We start from the raw sequence: 18,213 nt of genomic DNA, 5'->3' as shown, positions 1-18,213 counted from the left end.
TGCAGAGCTCCCACCTGCACCCAGGTTGCAGGGGTCACCCCTGGATGGGAGAGTGCCCTTCACCCTGGCTGCGGTAGCTTGTGAAGCTCCCTCAGGCACCCAGGTTGGAGGGATCTCCCCCCTAGCGTGGGAATTGCCCTCCACACTGGCTGCAGCGGCCTGTGGAGTTCCCCCTGGCACCCAGTGTTGTTGGGTCTCCTCCCTGGAGGAAGGAGTTTCCTGGAGCCTGAGTGAAGCCATGTGCGGAGCTCCCCTGGCACCCAGATTAGGAGTCTCCCCACTGGGAGGGGGAGTGCCCTGGATCCTGGCTGCAGTGGTGTGCGGAGCTCCCCCCTGACACCCAGGTTAAAGGGATCTCGCCCATGGAGTGGGGAGTGCCCTGGACCCTGGCTGAGGCGGCTTGCAGAGCTGTCTCAGGCACCCAGGTTAGAGGGGTATTGCCCCTGGAGAAGGGAGTTCAGATCGACCCTTGCTGAAGAGGTGTGTTGAGCTCCCCCTGGCACCCAGGTTAAAGGGATCTCGCCCATGGAATGGGAAGTGCCCTGGACCCTGGCTGAGGCGGCTTGCAGAGCTGCCTCAGGCACCCAGGTTGGAGGGGTCTCGCCCCTGGAGCGGGGAATCCCCTGGAATGTGGTTGCAGCGGTGTTCAGGTGTGCAGAGTTCCCACTGGCACCCAAGGTGCCTGGGGTGGGGGTGGGGGGCTCGTGCCTGTAGGGAGGAGTCCCCTGCATCCTTGTGAGGATGTGTGCAGAGCTCCCTCAGACACACAGGTTGGAGGGATCTCTCCCCTGGAGAGGGAGTATCCTCCACCCTGCCTGGGGCAGCATATGGACCTCTCCCTGGCAACCAGGATGGAGGCTTCCCGCCCTGGAGGGGGGAGTCCTCTCGACCCTGGCTGCAGCAGGGTGAGCACCCAGGGTGGAGGGGTCTGGCCCCTGGAGGGAGGAGACCCCTCAACCCTGCCTGCGGTGTGGCGTGCAGAGCTCCCCAGGTACACAGGGTAAAGGAGTCCCACTCCTGTAGGGGGAGTTCACTCAACCCTGGCTGCAGCAGCATGAGGAGCTCCCCCTGGCACCCAGGGTGGAGGGGTCTCGCCCCTGGAGGAAGGAATCACCTCGACATTGGCAGCAGTGGTTTGCGGAGCTCCCACAGGGACCCTGGATGGAGGGGTCTCCCCTTGGAGGGGGGAGTCCCCTCAAGCCTGGGTGCGGTGGAGGTGGCCTGCTGAGCACACCCTGGCACCCAGGTTGGAGGGGTCTCCATTTTGGAGGGAGTAGCACACTGAGCCTGGCTCAGCAGCTTGGGGAGCTCCCTCTGGAACCCAGATTGAGGTGTCACTCTCCTAGAGGGTGGAGTATACTTGGCCCTGGCTTTAGCTGCATGTGGAGCACCCCTGGTCACCCAGATAGGGGGAGTCTCACCCCTGAGAAGGGAGTGCCCTTGAGCCTGGCTGTGGCAGCGTGGTGTGCTACCCCTGGCACCCAGCATGAAGGGGTCCTACCTCTGGAGAAGGCAGTCCCCTGGAGTCTGGTTGCAGCAACATGCTGTGCTTCCCCTGGCACCCAGGTTGGAGGGGGTCCTGCCATTGAAGGGGGAGTCCCCTAGACCTTGCCTGCAGCAGCAAGTGGAGCTCCCTCACCCCCGCACCTAGGGTAGAGGGGTCCCACCCTGGAGGGAGCTACCCCTGAAACCCAGGGTGGAAAGGCCTCCCACCTGGAGAGGGGAGTACCCTTGAAACAGGCTGCAGCAGCATGTGGACATCACCCTGGCAACCCCTCGCCCCTAGAGGGGAAAGTTCCCTGGAGCCTGTCTGAAGCAGCAAGCAGAGCTCGCCCTGGCACCCAGGGTTTAGGGGCCTCCCTCCTGGAGTGGGGAAGTCTCCTGGAGGCTGGGTGCAGTGGCCTGTGGAGCTCCCCCAATCACCCAGGTTGGAGGGGTCTCATCCCTGGAGGGGGGAGTCCACTGAGCCTGGGTGCAGAATCATGCATAACTCTCCCCCCATCCCCCGGCACCCAGGATGGAGGGGTCTCGCCCCTGGAGAAGGGAGTTTCCTCCAGTCTGGCTACCCCAGCATGCACAGATTCTCTGGGTATGTACAGGTCTCACCCATGAAGGGTGGATTGCCCTCTATCCTGGGAGCAACAGCATGCAGACCTTACCTGGCATTCAGGGTGAAGGGGTCTCACCACTGGAGGAGGAAGTGCCATCGACCCTGATGCACCCAGGGTGGAGAGGACCCGACCCAGGAGGGAGGAGTACACTGGACCCTGGATTCTGTGGCCTGTGGAACTCCCCCTGGGACCCAGGTTGGAGGGGTCTCGCCCCTGGAGAAGGGAGTGCCCTTGACTCTGGCTTCAGCAGTGGGCTGAGCTCCCCCTGACACTCAGGGTGGAGGAGTCCTGCCCCTGGAGAAAGGCGTCCCATGGAGTCTGGCTGCAGCAGGATGAGGAGCTAGCCCTGGCACCCAGGGTATAGGGGCCTCGCGCCTGGAGTGGGGAAGTCTCCTGGAGGCTGGGTGCAGTGGCCTGTGGAGCTCCCTCAGTCACCCAGGGTGAGGGCTGTCATCTGTGGAGGGGGGAGTCCACTGAGCCAGGGTGCAGAATCATGCAGAACTCTCCCCTGGCACCCAGGGTGGAGGGGTCCCATCCCTGGAGGACAGAGTCTCCTCCAGTCTGGTTAGGGCAGCATGGAGAGATTCCCTAGGCACTTATGTTGGAGGGGACCCACACCTGGAGGAGGATGTCCCCTTGACATGGCTGCAGCAGTGTGCGGAGCTCCCTCTGGCACCCAGGTTGGAGGGGTCTCACTCCTAGAGGCAGGAGTCTCCTCAACCCTGGCTGCAGTGGCATTTGGAGCTTCCCCTGATACATGGGGTGAAGGGATCTCGCCCCTTGAGGGAGGAGTCTCCTCGAGCCTGTGTGCCACAGCCTGAGGAACTCCCCCTGCCACCCAGGGTGGAGGGGTCCCACCCCTGTAGAAGGTAGTCTCCTGGAGTCTGGCTGCTGCAGCATGCAGAGTTCCCCAGGGCACCTAGGGTGAAGGGGTCCACCCCTGGAGGAGAAGACCCTTCCACCCTGGCTGAGGCAGCATGCTGAGCTCCCCCTGGCACCCATGGTGGAGGGGCCTCGCCCCTGGAGGGGGAAGTGACCTGGACACTGGGTGCATCAGCCTGCAGACCTCACTTGGCATTCAGGGTGGAGGAGTCTAGCCCCTGGAGAGGGGATTGCACTCCACCCTGGCTGGGGCAGCATAATAACCTCCCTCAGGCACCCAGGGTGGAGGGGTTTCACACCTGGAAGAGGGAATCCCCTTGTGCCTGGATGCAGCAGCATGTGGAGCTCTCCCTGGCACCCAGGTTGGAGGGTTATCTCATCTGGAGGGGGGAGTCCCCTTGACCCTGGCTACTGCAGCATGTGGAGCTCCTTCCTGCACCTAGGATGGAGGGGACCCCCCTTGGAGAGAGGAGTACCCTGGACCCTGGCTTCTGTGGCTTGTAGACCTCTTCCTGGGACCCAGGTTGAGGGGGTCTCGCCCCTGGAGAAGGGAGTGCCCTCAACCTGACCCTGGCTTCAGCAGAGTCCTGAGCTCTCCCTGTCACCCAGGTAGAGGAGCCCCGCCCCTGGAGAAGGGTGTCCCCTGGAGTCTGGCTGCAGCAGCATGTAGAGCTTCCCCCAGCACCCAATATCAAGAGGTTTCACCCATGGAGGGGGGAGTCCAGTCGAACCTGGGTGCAGCGGCTTGCGGAGATCCCCCTGGCACCCAGGGTGAAGGGTTCTGGCTCCTGGAGTGGGAAGTGCCCTCAAGACTGGCTGCTGTGGCGTGCAGGGCTCCCCCACCACCTAGGGTGGAGGGGTCTCGCCCCTGGAGGGGGGAGTCCTCTGTATCCTGGCTGCGCTGAGTGCGGAGCACCCCCTACACCCAGAGTGGGGGTGTCTCCCCCTGGAGGGGAAAGTGCATTCAACCATGCCTGCAGTGGCCTGTGGAGCTCCCCCTGTCACCTAGGCTTTAGGGGTCTCCCCCCTGGATTTGGGAATGCCCTAGATCCTGGCTGCAGCGGCGTGTTGCAGAGCTCCTTCTGGCAGAGTGGCAGGGTCCCGCCCCTTGAGAAGGGAGTCCCCTGGAGTCTGGCTGCTGCAGCAGCATACAGAGCTCCTCCCTGCACCTAGGGTGGAGGGGTCCTACCCCTTGGTGGAGAAGTTCCCTAGACCAGGACTGCAGCAGCATGTAGAGCTCTGCCTGGCACCCAGGGTGGAAGGGTCTGCCCCTGGAGGAAAAAGTCCCTTCGAGCCTGTCTGCAGCAGCATGTGGAGCTCACCCTGGCATCCAGGGTATAGGGGCCTCCCCCCTGGAGTAGGGCAGTCTCCTGGAGGCTGGGTGCAGTGTCCTAGAAGCTCCCCCACTCACCCAGGGTGGAAGGGTTCTGCCCCTGGAGAAGGGAGTCTCCTCCAGTCTGGCTAGGGCATCATGCACAGATTTCCTGGACACTTAGGTTGAAGGGGTACCACGCTTGGAGGGTGAAGTCCCCTCACCCTTGGCTGCAGCGGCATGTGGAGCTCCCCCTGGCACCCAGGTTGGAGGGGTCTCGCCTCTGGAGGCAGGAGTCCACTCAACCCTGGATTCATAGGAGTTTGGAGCTTCCCCTGACACCCAGGGTGAAGGGATCTCATCCCTTGAGGGAAGTATCTCCTAGAGCCTGTGTATCATGTCTTAAGGAGCTCCCCCTGACACCCAGGGTGGAGAAGTCCTGCCCCTGTAGAAGGGAATCTCCTGGAGTCTGGCTGCAGCAGCATGCAGAGCTCCCCCTGGCACCTAGGATGAAGGGATCCCACCCCTTGAGGGGGAAGTCCCTTTGGCCCTGGCTGCAGCAGAGTGCTGAGCTACCCCTGGCACCCAGGGTCGAGAGGTCTCGCCCCTGGAGGTGGGGAGTGCCCTTGACCCTGGGTGTAGCAGCCTGCAGTCCTCACCTGGTATTCAGGGTGGAGGGGTCTTGCCCCTTGTGGGAGGAAGTGCCATCGACCCTGGTTGCAACATGCAGAGCTTCTAGGGTGAAGGGGTCTCCCTCCTGGAGGGGAGAGTGCACTCCACCCTGGTGGGGCGGTTTAAGAAGCTCCCTCAGGCACCCAGGGTGGAGGGGTCTAGCCCCTGGAAGAGGGAGTCCCCTTGAGCCTGGGGCAGTGGCATGCGGAGCTCTCCCAGACACCCAGATTGGAGGGGTATCTCACCTGGAGTGGGGAGTCCCTTGACCCTGGATGCTGCAGCCAGTGGAGCTCCTTGCTGCACCCAGGCAGGAGGGGATGCCCCTGGAGAGAGGAGTACCCTGGAACCTGGCTTCTATGGCTTATGGATCTCCCCCTGGGACCCAGGTTGGAGGGGTCTCGCCCCTGGAGAAGGGAGTGCCCTCGACCTTGGCTTCAGCAGCATGCTGAGCTTCCCCTGGCACCCAGGTGGAGGAGTCCCTCCCCTGAAGAAGAGTATACCCTGGAGTCTGGCTGTAGCAGCATGCAGAGCTCCCCTCAGCACCCAGGATGGAGAGGTTTCGCCCATGGAGGGGGTAGTCCCCTGGACCCTGGGTGCAGCGGAGTGCAGAGCTCCCCCTGGCACCCAGGGTGAAGGGGTCTTGCCCTTGGAGAAGGGAGTCTTGTGGAGTCTGGCTAAAGCAGCATATAGTGCTCCTTCCTGCACCTAGGGTGGAGGGGTCCCACCCTTGGATGGAAGAGTACCCTAGACTCTGGCTGCAGCAGAGTTCAGAGCTCCGCCTGGCACTCAGGGTGAAGGGGTCTCGGCCCTGGAGTGGGGAGTGCCCTAGACACTGGGTGCAGCGGTTTAGGAGCTCCCCCAGGCACCCAGGTTAGAGGGGTCTCTTCCCTGGAGGGCAAAGTGCGCTCAACCCTGACTGCAGCAGAGTGTGCAGCTCCTTCTGGAACCCAGGGTGGATGGGTCCTGCCCCTGGAAAAGGGAGTCTTCTGGAGACTGGCTGCAGCAGCATGCTGAGCTCCCCCCTGCCCCTAGGGTGTAGGGGTTCTGCCCCTGGCTGGGGGTGGAGTGCCATTGACCCTGGCTACAGCATGCAGAGCTCCCCTGGCTACCACAGCAGAGGGATCTCGCCCTTGGAGGGGTAAGTACTCTCTACCCTGGCTGCAGTGGCATGCTAAGCTACCTCAGGCACCTAGGGTGGAAAGGTCTCCCCCATGCAGCAGGGCATGCCCTGGACCCTGGCTGCAGCAGTGTTTTGAGCTCCCCCTGGCTCCCAGGGTGGAGGTGTCTTTGGCCCCTAAAGTGGGGAGTGCTCTTGACCCTGGCTGCAGCAGCATGCAGAGCTCCGCCAGGCTCCCAGGATGAAGGGTCTCGTCCTAGAGGGGTAGTGCCCTGGGTCCTGGCTGGGGCGGCATATGGAGCTCCCCCTGGCACCCAGGGTGGAGGGTTCTCACCCCTGGAGGAAGGAGTCAGCTGAACTCTGGCTGCAGCGGCATGAGGGGCTCTCTGGGACCCAGAGTGGAGAAGTCTCACCTCTGGAGGGGTAGTCCTCTGAAGCCTGGGTGCATTGTCCTGCGGAGCACCCCCCATCCAGATTGGAGGGGTCTCCTACTTGGAGTGGGGAATGCCCTCAAGCCTGGCTGCTGCAGCGTTTGGAGCTCCCTCTGGCACCCAGGTTGAAGGGGTCTCGCTTCTAGAGGGGGATGTGCCCTCCACCCTGGCTTGGGAGCTTGTGGAGCTGCTTCTGTCACCTAGATTGGAGGGGTCTTGCCCATGGAGAAGGGAGTGCACTTGACCTTGGCTGCCTTGGTGTTCATAGCTCCCTCAGGCACAAAAAGGGAGGAGTCTTGCCCCTGGAGGGGGGAGTCCCCTCCAGCCTGGCTGCAGCAGCATGGAGATCTCCCCCCACCCCTGGTTTCCAGGTTAGACAGGTCTCCCTTCTGGAAAGGGGACTGCTCTGGACCCTGGCTGCAGTGGCTTGTAGAGCTTTCCCAGCACCCATGGTGGAGGGGTCTCCAGCCTGGAGGTGAAAGTCTCCTCAACCCTGGCTGTGGCTGCTTGCTGAGCTCCCTCAGACACCAAGGGTGGAGGGGTCTTGCCCCTTGAGGGCGGAGTCCTGTATACCCTGGTTGCAGCTTGTGGAGCTCCCCTGGCACCTAGGTTGGAAGGGTCTCCCGCCCGGAGGGGAAAGTGCCCTCAACCCTGGCTGCAGTGGCTTGTGGAACTCCCACAGGAAACCAGGTTGGAGTTCTCTCTCCTCTGGAGGAGGGGAGTGTCCTCAACCCTGGCTGCAGCAGCATGCTGAACTCCTCCTGTCTCCCAGGGTGGAGGGGTCTCGCCCCTGGAGGGGGGAGTGCCCTGGAACCTGGCTGGGGCTGTATATGGAGCTCCCTCTGGAACCCAGGGTTGAGGTGTCATGCTCCTAGAATGTGGAGTACCCTTGGCCCTGGCTGTAATGGCTGTGGAGCTCCCCCTGGCACCCAGGGTGGAGGGTCCCGCCCCTGGAGAAGGGAGTTCCCTGGAGTCTGGCTGCAGCAGCCTGCAGAGCTTCCCCCTGCACCTAGGGTGGAGGGGTCCTGTCATTGGAGGGAAAATCCCCACGACCCTGGCTGCAGCAGTATAAGGAGCTCCCTCTGGCAGGCAGGGTGGAGGAGTCTTGCCCCTGGAGAGAGGAATGCACTGGACCCTGGCTAGGGCAGAATAAGGAGCTCCTCCTGGCACCCAGAGTGGAGAGGTATCACCCCTGGAGGCCTGAGTCTCCTATACCCTGGCTTCAGGGTTGTGCAGAGTTACTCACAGAACCCAGGGTGGAGGGTTCTTGCCCATGGAGGGGGGAGTCCCATCGACCCTGGCTGTGAAGGCTTGCGGAGTTCCCCTCCCTCCCGCACCCAGGGTGAAGGGGTCTGGCCCCTGGAGATGGGAATCCCCTCAAGTCTGGCTGAGACTTCGTGAAGAGTTCCCCCCCCCCGCACCTAGGGTGGAGGGGTCTTGCACCTGGATGGAGGAGTCCCCTCGAAACTGGCTGCAGCAGGGATGCAGCTCCCCCGCACCTAGGGTGGAGGGGTCTTGTCCCTGGAGGGGGGAGTCTCTTCAAGCCTGCCTGCAGCAGCATGCGGAGCACCCAAGGTACAGGGGCCTCATCCCGGAGTGGGGAAGTCTCCAGGAGCATGGGTATTGTATCCTGCGGAGCTTCCCCAGTCACCCAGTGTGGAGGGGTCACGTCCCTGAAGGGTGGAGTTCACTTGAGCCTGGGTGCAGCATCTTGAGTAGCTCCCCCCTGCAGCCAGGGTGGAGGGGTCCCGCCCCTGGAGAAAGGATTCTCCTCCAGTCTGGCTGTAGCAGCATGCAGAGCTCCCTTGGGCACCTAGGGTGGAAGGGTCTCGCCCCTGGAGAGGGAGTACCCTCCACCCTGACTGCAGCAGCGTGCTGACCTCCCCCTGGCACCTAGGTTGGAGGGATCCTGCCATTGAAGGATAGAGACCCCTAGACCCTGTCTGTGTCTGCGTGTAGAGCTCTGCCCCCCTCCCTGCCAGCACCCAGGGTGGAGGGATTTCGCACCTTGAAAGGGGAGTCTCATAGAGCCTGGGTGCTGCTGCCTGCGGAGCACCCCCCCTCACCACTCAAGGTGAAATGGTCCCGCCCCTTGAGATGGGAGTCCCCTTGAATCTGGCATCAACATTGTGCAGAGCTCTCCTTCACACCTAGGGTGAAGGGGTCCCGCCCTGGAGGGAGCTATCCTTAAAACCCAGGGTGGAGGGGTCTAGCACCTGGAGGAGAAAGTGCCTTCCACCCTGGCTGGGGCGGCATAAGGAGCTCCCCCTGGCACTCAGGGTCGAGGGGTCTTGCCTCTGGAGGCAGGAGTTTCCTAAAGCCTGGCTGCAGTGTCATGCGGAGATCACCCTGACACCCAGGATGGAGGGGACTCGGCCCTTGAGGGGGGAGTCTCCTGGAGCCTGGGAGCAGCAGCCTGTGGATCTCCCCTCTGGCACCCAGGGTGAAGGGGTCCCGCACCTGTAAAAGGGAGTCTGGCTGCGGCAGCATACAGAGCTCCCCAGGGCACCTAGGGTGAAGGGATCCCACCCCAAGAGAAGGGAGTCCTCTGGAGTCCGGATGCAGCAGGTTGAAGAGCTTCCCCCTGCACCTAGGGTGTTGGGGTCCCGCTGCGGCGGGGAGGAGTCCCATCAACCCTGGCTGCGGCAGTGTGCAGAGCTCCCCCTGGCACACAGGGTATAGGAGCCTCGCCCCTGGAATGGGAAAGTCTCCTGGAGCCTGGGTGTGGTTGTCTGCAGAGCTACCCCAGTCACCCAGGGTGCAGGGGTCTCGTCCTTGGAGGGGTAGTCCACTTGAGCCTGGGTGCAGAGCTCCCCACTGGCACCCAGGGTGGAGGGGTCCCGCCCCTGAAGAAGGGAGCCTTCTACAGTATGGCTGCGGCAGCATGCAGAGCTACCTCAGGCACCTAGGTGGCATGGGTCTCGCCCCTGGATGGGCAGCATGGAGAGATCCCCCAGGCACCTAGGGTGGAGGGGTCCCGCCCCTGGAGGGAGGAGTCCCCTGGACTCTAGCTGCAGCTGCATGCGCAGCTCCCCCCCCCCCCCGCATTAAGGGTGGAGCAATCAAAACCCTGGAGGGTAAAGTGCCCTCGACCCTGGCTGCAGAGCTCCCCCTGGCATGCAAGTTGGAAGCGTTTTCCCCGGAGTGCCCTAGATTCTGGCTGCAGAAGCCAGTGGAGCTCCTTCTGGCACCCAGGGTGGAAGAGTCCCGCCCCTGGAGAAGGGAGTCCCTGTGAGTCTGGCTGCACCAGTGTGAAAAGCTCACCCCTGCACCTAGGGTGGAGGGGTCCCACCCCTGGAGGGAGGAGTCCCCTGAACCCTGGCTGCATGTGGAGCTATCCCAAGCAACCAGGGTGGAGGAGTCTGGTATCTGGAGCGGGGAATCCCATTGACCCTGGCTGCTGTGGCATTCGGGCTCCCCGGAACCCAGGGTGGAAGGGTCTTGCCCCGAAGGGAGGAGTCCCCTCAACTCTGGCTGCAGCTGCGTGCGGAGCTCCCCCTAACACCAAGGGTGGAGGAGTCTCACCCCTTGAAGGGGAAGTCTCTTCGAGGCTGGGTGCCAAGGTCTGCTGAGCTCCACCCTGGCATCCAGAGTGGAGAAGTCCTGCCCCTGTAGAAGGGAGTCCCCTCAAGTCTGACTGTGGCATCATGCAGAACTCCCCCAGGCACCCAGGGTGGAGGGATCTCGCCCCTGGAGGGGGGATTCTCCTTGAGAATTGAGATTCTCCTTGAGAATGCATATGCAGTGGCTCCTGGAGGGGGATGCCCTCCATCTGGTTGAAGGTGTGCTGAGCTCCCAAGGAACACAGGTTGGAGTAGTCTCACTCCTGGAGGGGGGAATCCCCTTGAGCCCGGCTGCCTTGGTGTGCAGAGCTCCCCCAGGCACCCAAATTGTAGGGGTCACGCCCCAGGATTTGGGAGTCACAGCAGCTTGTGGCGCTCCCACTGGTCCCCAGGGTGGAGGAGTCAGGCCCCTTTGGGGCGGGAGTCTCCTGGAGCCTGGGTGCAGTGGCCTGAGGAGTTCACCCCAGCACCCAGGGTGGAGGGGTCTCGCCCCTGGAGGGAGGAGTCCACTGGAGTCTAGCTGCAGCGGCATGCTGAGCTCTCCCCTCCTGGGTGCCCTGGGTGGAGGGGTCTTGCACCTGGAGGGGGGAGTTTCCTTGAGCCTGGGTGCTGCATCATGCGGAGCTTCCCCTGACACCCAGGGTGACAGGGTCCCCTTACCGGGGAAAGGAGTCTCCTGGAGTCAGGCTGAAGCGCCATGCAGAGCTCCCCCTGGCATCAAGGGTGGAGGGTTCATGCCCCTGGAGAGGGGAGTCCTCTGTAATTTGGGTGAAGCATCCTGAGGGGCTCCCTCTGGTACCCAGGGTGGCAGGGTTCCTTTCTTGGAGAAGGGAGTCCCCTGGAGCCTGGGTATACCATCCTGAGACCCCTCCACCGTGGTAGCTCTCCCTAGCACACAGGGTGATAGGGTCTCGCCCATATAAGGGGAATTGCCCTGGACCCTGGCTTGGTCGGAGTAAGGAGCTCCTCCCTGCACCCAGTGAGGAGGAGTCTTGCACCTGGAGGAGGGAGTCCTCTGGACCCTGGCTGCGGCTGCATGCAGAGATCCCCCAACAGAGTTCTTGCCCCTGGAGGGGGGACTGCCCTCGACCCTGGCTGGGGCAGAGTAAGAAGCTCCTCTGGGCACCCAGGGTGGAGGGGTCTCTCCCCTGGAGAAGGGAGTGCCCTCCACTCTGGCTGGGGTGGAGTGAGGACTTCCTTCAGGCACCCAGGGTGTAGGGGTCCCGCCCCTGGAGATGGGAGTCCCCTGGAGTCGGGTTTCGGAGGTATGCAGAGCTCCCCATGGCACCCAGGGAAAAGGGATCTTACCCCTGGAGTGGGAAGTCCCCTTGAACCTGGCTACAGCAGCGTGGGAAGCTCCCCCTGACACCCAAGGTGGAGGGGTCTCACCCCTGGAGTAGGGAGTGTCCTTGATCCTGGAAGCCAAGGCCTGCAGAGCTCCCCCAGCACCCAGGGTGGTGGGGTCCCGCATCTCTAGAAGGGAGTCCCCTCGAGTTTGGCTGCAGCAGGATGCAGAGCTCTGCTCTCCAGGGCACCTAATGTGGAGGGGTACCCACCCTAGAGGGAGGAGTCCACTGGAATGTGGTTGAGCAGCTGGGAAGCAACCCCAGGCAGCCAGAGTGGAGGGGTCTCACCCCTGGAGGGTGGAGTCCAGTCAAGCCTAGGTGCAGTGGCATGCGGAGCTCCCCCCTTCCCCCGCCTGGCACCCTAGATGGAGGAGTCTCATGCCTGGAAGGGGGAATTCCTTGGAACCTGGGTGCAACAGCATGAGGAGCTCCCCCAGGTATCTAGGGTGGAGAGGTCCTGCCGCTGGAGCTGTGATTCCTCTTGACCCTGGCTGCAGTGGCATGAAGAGTGACCTCAGGCACCCAGGGTAGAGGGGTCTCATGCCTGAGGGGGAGTTCCCTCGAGCCTGGGTGGTGCAGCAGAGTGGGGAGCTCCTCCAGGCTCCTAGTGGAGGGATTTCGCCCTTGATGGGGGGATTCCCCTCGACCCTGGCTGCAGTGTCATGTGGAGAGACCCCAGGCATCCAGGATGGAGGGGTCTCGCCCCTGGAGGGGTGAGTTCCCTCTGGCCTGGCTGCAGCTGTGTGCTGAGCTCCCCCAACACCCAGGGTGGAGGGTTCTCGCCCATGGAGGGGGAAGACCACTCGACCCTTGCTTCAGTGGTTTATGAGGCTCCTCAGGTACCCAGGTTGGAGGGGTCTCGCTCCTGGAGAAGGGAGTGCCCTGGACCCTGGCAGCAGCAGCTTGCAGAGCTCCTTCCAGCACCACCAAGGTTGGAGAGGTCTCCACCCTGGATGCAGGAGTCCTATCCATCATGGCTGCAGGCGTGCTGAGCTCCCCCCGCAACCCAGGTCAGAGGGGTCTTGCCCCTGGAGGGGAAAGTCTCCTCAACCCTGGCTGCAGCAGCATGAGGAGCTCCCCTGGCACCCAGGGTGGAGGGTTCTAGCCCCTTGAGGGGGGAATCTCCTGGAGCCGGGGTGCAGCACCCTGTGGATCTCATCCTGGCACCCAGGTTGGAGGGGTCTCGCTTCTGGAGGGCGGAGTCCCATCAAGCTTGGCTGGGGCGGCATGCGGATCTCCCCAGGGCACCCAAGGTGGAGGAGTGTCGCCTCTGGAGCGGGTAGTACCCTTGATCATGGCTTGGGCAGAGTAAGGGGCTCCTCCCCTGCACCCAGGGTGGAGGTATCTCCCCGCTTTAGGCGGGAGTCTCTTCGGGCCTGGGTACAGCAGCCTGCAGAGCTCCCCCTGGCACTCAAGGTGGTGGGGTCCCGCACCTCTAGAAGGAAGTCCCCTGGAGTCTGGCTGCTACAACATGCAGGCGTGATGAGCTCCCCCCATAACACAGGTTGGAGGGGTCTCCCCCCTGGAGGGGAAAATCCCCTCAAACCTGGTGCAGCTTCGTGAGGAGCTCCCCTGGCACCAGGGTGGAGGGGTCTCGCCCCTTGAGGGGGGAGTCTTCTAGGTAGAAATGGGAGTCCCCTCCACCCTGGCTGCAGTGGTGTTTGGAGCTCCCCTAGGCACCCAGGGTGGGTGGAGTGGTCCTGTACCTGGAGAAGGGGGTGCCCTTGACCCTGGCTAGGGCAGAGTAAGGAGCTCCTCCAGGCACCCCTGGATGGGGGAGTCCCCTCGACCCTGGATGCAGCAGTATATGAAGCTCCCCCAGGACCCAAGGATGGAGGGGTCACCCTCCTGGAGGGGAGCAGTCCTCTCGACCAAGGCTACAGAGGCTTTCTGAGTGACCCCCAGCACCCAGGGTGGAGGGATCTCTCACTTGGAGGGGGGGAGTGTCCTCAACCCTGGCTGGAGCAGAGTAAGGAGCTCCTGCAGGCACCCATTGTGGAGGGGTATTGCCCCTGGAGTGGAGTCCCCTGGACCCTGGCTGCAGGGAGGGCGGAGCTCCCTCCAGCACCAAGGGTGGAGGGGTCTCAACCCTGGAGGGGGCAGTCTCCTAGACCATGGCTGCAAGGCTCGGGAACTCCCCCAGCACCTAGGTCTAGGGGTCTCCCCCTTGAGGGGCTTGCAGAGCTCCCCCAAGTTGAAAGGGCCTCTCCCTTTGAGGGGGGAGTGCCCTAGACAAGGCTGCAGTAGCATGCAGAGCTCCTTCCTGCACCCAGGGTGGGAGGGTCTCCCCCCCTGAAGGGGGGAGTCTCCTGGACCCTGGCTGCAGTGGCCTGTGGTGCTCCCCCAGGCTTCTAGGGTGGAGGGGTCTCGCCCCTGTAGGGGGAAGTTCCCTTGACCCTGGCTTCAGTGGCAGGCAGAGCGACCCCCAGCACCTATGATGGAAATGTCTCGCCCCTGTGGGGCGGGGGGAGTCCCATGGACCCTGGCTGAGGCTAAGTGTGGAGAGCTCCCCCTGTCACCCAGGGTGGAGTGGTCTCCCCTTTGCAGGGGGGGGGAGTGCAGTGGACCCTGACTATGGAGGACTGTGGAGCTCCCCCTGGCATCAAGGGTGGAGGGGTCTCGCCAATGGATGAGGGAGTGCCCTCGATGACCCTGGCTGAGGTGGAATAAGGAGCTCCTCCAGGCACCCAGGGTGGAGGGGTCTCCCCGCTGGGGGGAAGAGTCCCCTGGATCCTGGCTGCCATGGTGTATGGAGCTCCCCCAGGCACCTAGGGTGGAGAAGTCTCGCCCCTGTAGAGGGGTGTGCCCTCGACCCTGGCTGCAGCAGAGAGGAGTGCTCCCCCTGGCTGCCAGGGTTGAAGGGTCTCTCCACTGGAGGGGGGAGTGCCCTCGACCCTGGGTTTGATGGCTGCAGAGCTTTCTTGGGCACACAGGGTTGAGGGGTCTCGCCCCTAGAGGGTGGAGTGCCCTCCAACCAGGCTGCAGCACCATGCAGAGCTCCCTAGGCTTCCAGGGTGAAGAGGTGTCAAGCCTAGAGGGGGGAATCCCATGGAGCCTGGGATCAGCAGCTCATGGAGCTCCCCAGGCAGCTAGGGAAAAGGGGTCCCGCCAATGGAAGGGGGATTCCTTTTGATCCTAGCTGAAGCGCAGAGCCAACCCCAGCACCCAGTTTGGAGGAGTCTGCCCTCTGGAGGGGAAAATGCTCTCAACCCTGGCTGCAGTGGCACGCTGAGTTCCCCTTGGCACTCAAGTTGGAGGGTCTCGCCCCCGGTGGGGGTGTCCCCTTGACCCTGGCTGCCGCGGTGTGTGGAGCTCCCCCAGGCACCTAGGGTGGAGGGGGTCTTGCCCCTGTAGAGGGGAGTGCCCTGGACCTTGGCTGCAGAAGCATGGGGTGCTTCCCCCAGCTCCCAGGGTGGAGGGGTCCCGGTCCTGGAGGAGGGAGTTCCCTGGACCCTGGCTCCCATGGCATATGGACCTTCCCCCCACAGCATCCAGGGTGGGGGGATATCCCCCTGGAGCGGGGAGTCCCTTCGACCCTGGGTGTGGCCGCATGCACAGCTTTTCTGGGCACACAGGTTGGAGGGGTCTCATCCATAGAGGGGAAAGTGCTCTCAACCCTCGCTGCAGTGGCATGCTGAGCTCCCCTTGGCACCCAGGATGGAGGGTCTCGCCCCTGGAGTGGGAAGTCTCCTGGAGCCTGGGTGCAGTGGCGTTCAGAGATTCCCCCCTGCACCCAGCGTGGACGGGTCTCACTCCTGAAAGTGGGAGTCTTCTGGAGTCTGGGTCCAGAGGCATGCGGAGCTCCCCCAGCACCCATGGTGGAGGGGTGTCGCCCTGAAAGGGGAGTGCCCTGGACTCCACTCTGGCTGCAGCATGTAGAGCTCCCCTGGCTCCCATGGTAGAGGGGTCTTGCCTCTGGAGGGGGGAGTGCCCTCCACCCTGGCTGGGGAGGTGTATGGAGTTCCCTCCTGCACCCAGGGTGGAAGGGTCTTGCCCTGGAGGCGGGAGTGCCCTCCACCCAGGCTGGGGCAGCATAGGGAACTTCCCCTGACACCCAGGTTGGAGGAATCTCACCCATGGAGGGGGGACTCCACTCAATTCTTACTGAAGCCGCTGCGGAGTGACCCCAGGCACCCAGGGTGTAGGAGTCTTGCCCCTGGAGGGGGTAGTGCCCTCGACTTTGGCTGTGACAGTGTGTGGAGTTCTCCCCTGCACCCAGGGTGGAGGGGTTTAGTTCTTGGAGGAGAAAGTGCCCTTCATCCTGGCAGGGCGGTGTACAAAGCTCCCCCTGGCCCCCAGGGTGAAGGGGCCTTGCCCCAGGAGAGGGAATGCCCTCAACCCTGGCTAGGGCAGCATGCGGAGCTCCCCCTGACACCCAGGGTGGAGGGGTCCCGCACTTGTAGAGGGAGTCCCCTTAAGTCTGGCTGTGGCAACATGCAGAGCTCTCCAAGGCGCCTAGGGTGAAGGGGTTTCGCCCCTAGATGGGAGAGTCCACTGGATCCTGGATGAAGTGGCTGTGGAGCGACCCCAGGCGCCCAGGGTGGAGGGATCTAGCCCTAGGAGGAGGAAGTCCCCTGAAGCCTTGGTGAAGCTGTGTGTGGAGCTCCCCCCTTCACCCAGGGTGGAGGGGTCTCAAGTCTGGAGAAGGGAGTCCTCTCAAGCCTGGTTGCAGCTGTGTGGGGAGCTCTTCCAGGCACCTAGGGTGGAGAGGTCCCTTCCTGGGAGGGGGCATTCCCCTGGACTCTGGGTGCAGTGGCAGCATACTGAGTGATCCCAGGCACCCAGGGTGGAGGGGTCTACCTCCTGGAGGGGAAAGTGCCCTCAATCCTGGCTGCAACGGTGTGTGAAGCTCCCCCTTGCACCCAGGTTGGAGGGGTCTTTCCCCTGGAAGGGAAGTATCCTGGATCCTTACCGCAGCAGTGTGCAGAGCTTCTTCAGGCACCCAGGGTGGAGGGGTCCGGCCCCTGGAGGAGAAAGTGCCCTCCACCCTGGCTGGGGCAGCGAATGAATCCCCCCCCCCGCTCCCAAGTTGGAGGGGTTTTGCACCTTGAGAGGGGAGTCTCAGAGCCTGGGTACCCGATGGCATGCGGAGCTCCCTCAGCCCCCTAACCAGGGTGGATTGGTCCTGCCACTGGAGAATGGAGTCCCCTCAACTCTGGCTGAAGTGGCTGTAGAGGGATCCCAGGCACCCAGCGTGGAGGGGCTCTGCTGTGCAACCAGCAGCTACCTTCCTACTAGAGGTTCCAAACATAGAAGTTAACTAGTGAGATCAAAATAAAGACACATAAAACTCAATTTAGCTTTTTCTTGCCCAGCTCAGAGATGGCTTTTCCTGGCTCATGCCTGGAGCCACCTGGCTGTAGCAAGGTTTACACAAGAGACCAGCAGGGGAGAGGAAGAAGCACACCAGAAAGTGGGCTTTTATTGGGGAACAAAATATTCAGGAGAAAATTCCATCCAATGAAGGTGGAGGGAGACGGCATTCCAAAGTCAGGGTCAGTGATTGGTTTCCAGGTCAATGGTCAGCCACACCCCCACATGGACAAGCCCTCTCACCTGGAAAGGGTGGTGAAAGCTCTGTTGCAGCTGGTCTGAGCGCCTCACACCCAATCAGGGTGGTATTTAGTCAGGTGTGAGAATGGCTTCCCACAGGGGCCTGGATCCTGGAGGGGGAGTCCCCTGGAGCCTGGTTGTGGCAGCATGCAGAGCTTGCCCTGGCACCTAGGTTGGTAGGGTCCCGCCCCTGAGGGGGAGCATCCCCTCGACCCTGGCTGCAGCAGAGTGTGGGGCTCCCCCTGGCACTCAGGTTGGAGGAGTCTCCCCCCTGGAGATGGGAGTCCCTTCTACCCTGGCTGCAGTGGTGTTTGGAGCTCCCCCAGGCACCCAGGGTGTAGGGATCTCACACCTGGAGAAGAGAGTGTCCTGGACCCTGGGTGCAGTAACCTGCATACCTCACTAGGCATTCAGGGTGGAGGGGGCTCGCCCCTGGAGGGGGAAGTGCCATGGATCCTGGCTGCAGCATGAAGAGCTCCCCTGGCTCCCAGGGTGAAGGGGTCTTGCTCCTGGACTGGGCTGTAAACTCCACCATTGCTGGGATAACATAATAAGCTCCCTCAGGCAACCAAGGTGGAGGGGTCTCGCCTATGGAACAGGGAGTCCCCTTGAGCCTGGGTGCAGTGGCATGCGGAAGCTCTCCCTGGCACCCAGGTTAGAAGGGTTTCTCACCTGGAGGAGGGAGTCCCCTTGACCCTGGCTACTGCAGCATGTGGAGCTCCTTCCTGCACCCAGGGTGGAGGAGTCCTGCCCCTGGAGAGGAGTGACCCCTGGAATCTGGCTGCAGCAGTATGCAGAGCTCCTGCCCCAGCACCCAGGGCAGAGAGGTTTCATCTATGGAGGTGGGAGTACCCTTGAGTCTGGGAGCAGCGGCATGAACTCCCCTTGGCACCCAGGGTGAAGGAGTCCTGCCCCTGGAGAAGGGAATCCCCTGGAGTCTGGCTGCAGCAGCTTGCAGAGCTCCCCATTGCACCTAGGGTGGAGGGGTCCAGTGATTGGAGGAGGAGACCTAGGACTCCAGTGATTGGAGACCCTGGATGCATCTGCCTATGGAGCTCCTCCTGCACCCAGGGTGGAGGATTCTCACCCTTGGATGGGGGATTCCCCTGGAGCCTGGGTGCAGCAGCCTGAGGAGCTTTCCCCTGCACCCAAGGTGGAGGGGTATCTCCCCTAGAGTAGGGAGGGCCCTCGGCCCTGGCTGCAGCAGCGTGCAGAGCAACCCCCAG

General features: G+C 62.9%; 1 protein-coding gene across 1 annotated transcript in view; it reads left to right on the top strand.

The window, feature by feature from the left end:
* The first annotated feature begins 362 nt into the window (after positions 1 to 362).
* LOC144251243 (broad substrate specificity ATP-binding cassette transporter ABCG2-like) overlaps positions 363 to 18,213 on the top strand; it is a 106,907-nt gene continuing 89,056 nt past the window's right edge. Inside the window, 2 exon segments of the mRNA XM_077794269.1 lie at positions 363 to 425; positions 508 to 678. Of these exon segments, the coding sequence (XP_077650395.1) occupies positions 363 to 425; positions 508 to 678 (234 nt within the window).

The sequence above is a fragment of the Urocitellus parryii genome (genome assembly GCF_045843805.1).
Source record: "Urocitellus parryii isolate mUroPar1 chromosome 10 unlocalized genomic scaffold, mUroPar1.hap1 SUPER_10_unloc_3, whole genome shotgun sequence".
Classification (NCBI taxonomy): domain Eukaryota; kingdom Metazoa; phylum Chordata; class Mammalia; order Rodentia; family Sciuridae; genus Urocitellus; species Urocitellus parryii.
Note: the sequence above shows the minus strand (reverse complement) of the source record. Positions and strands in the feature narration are given on the sequence as shown.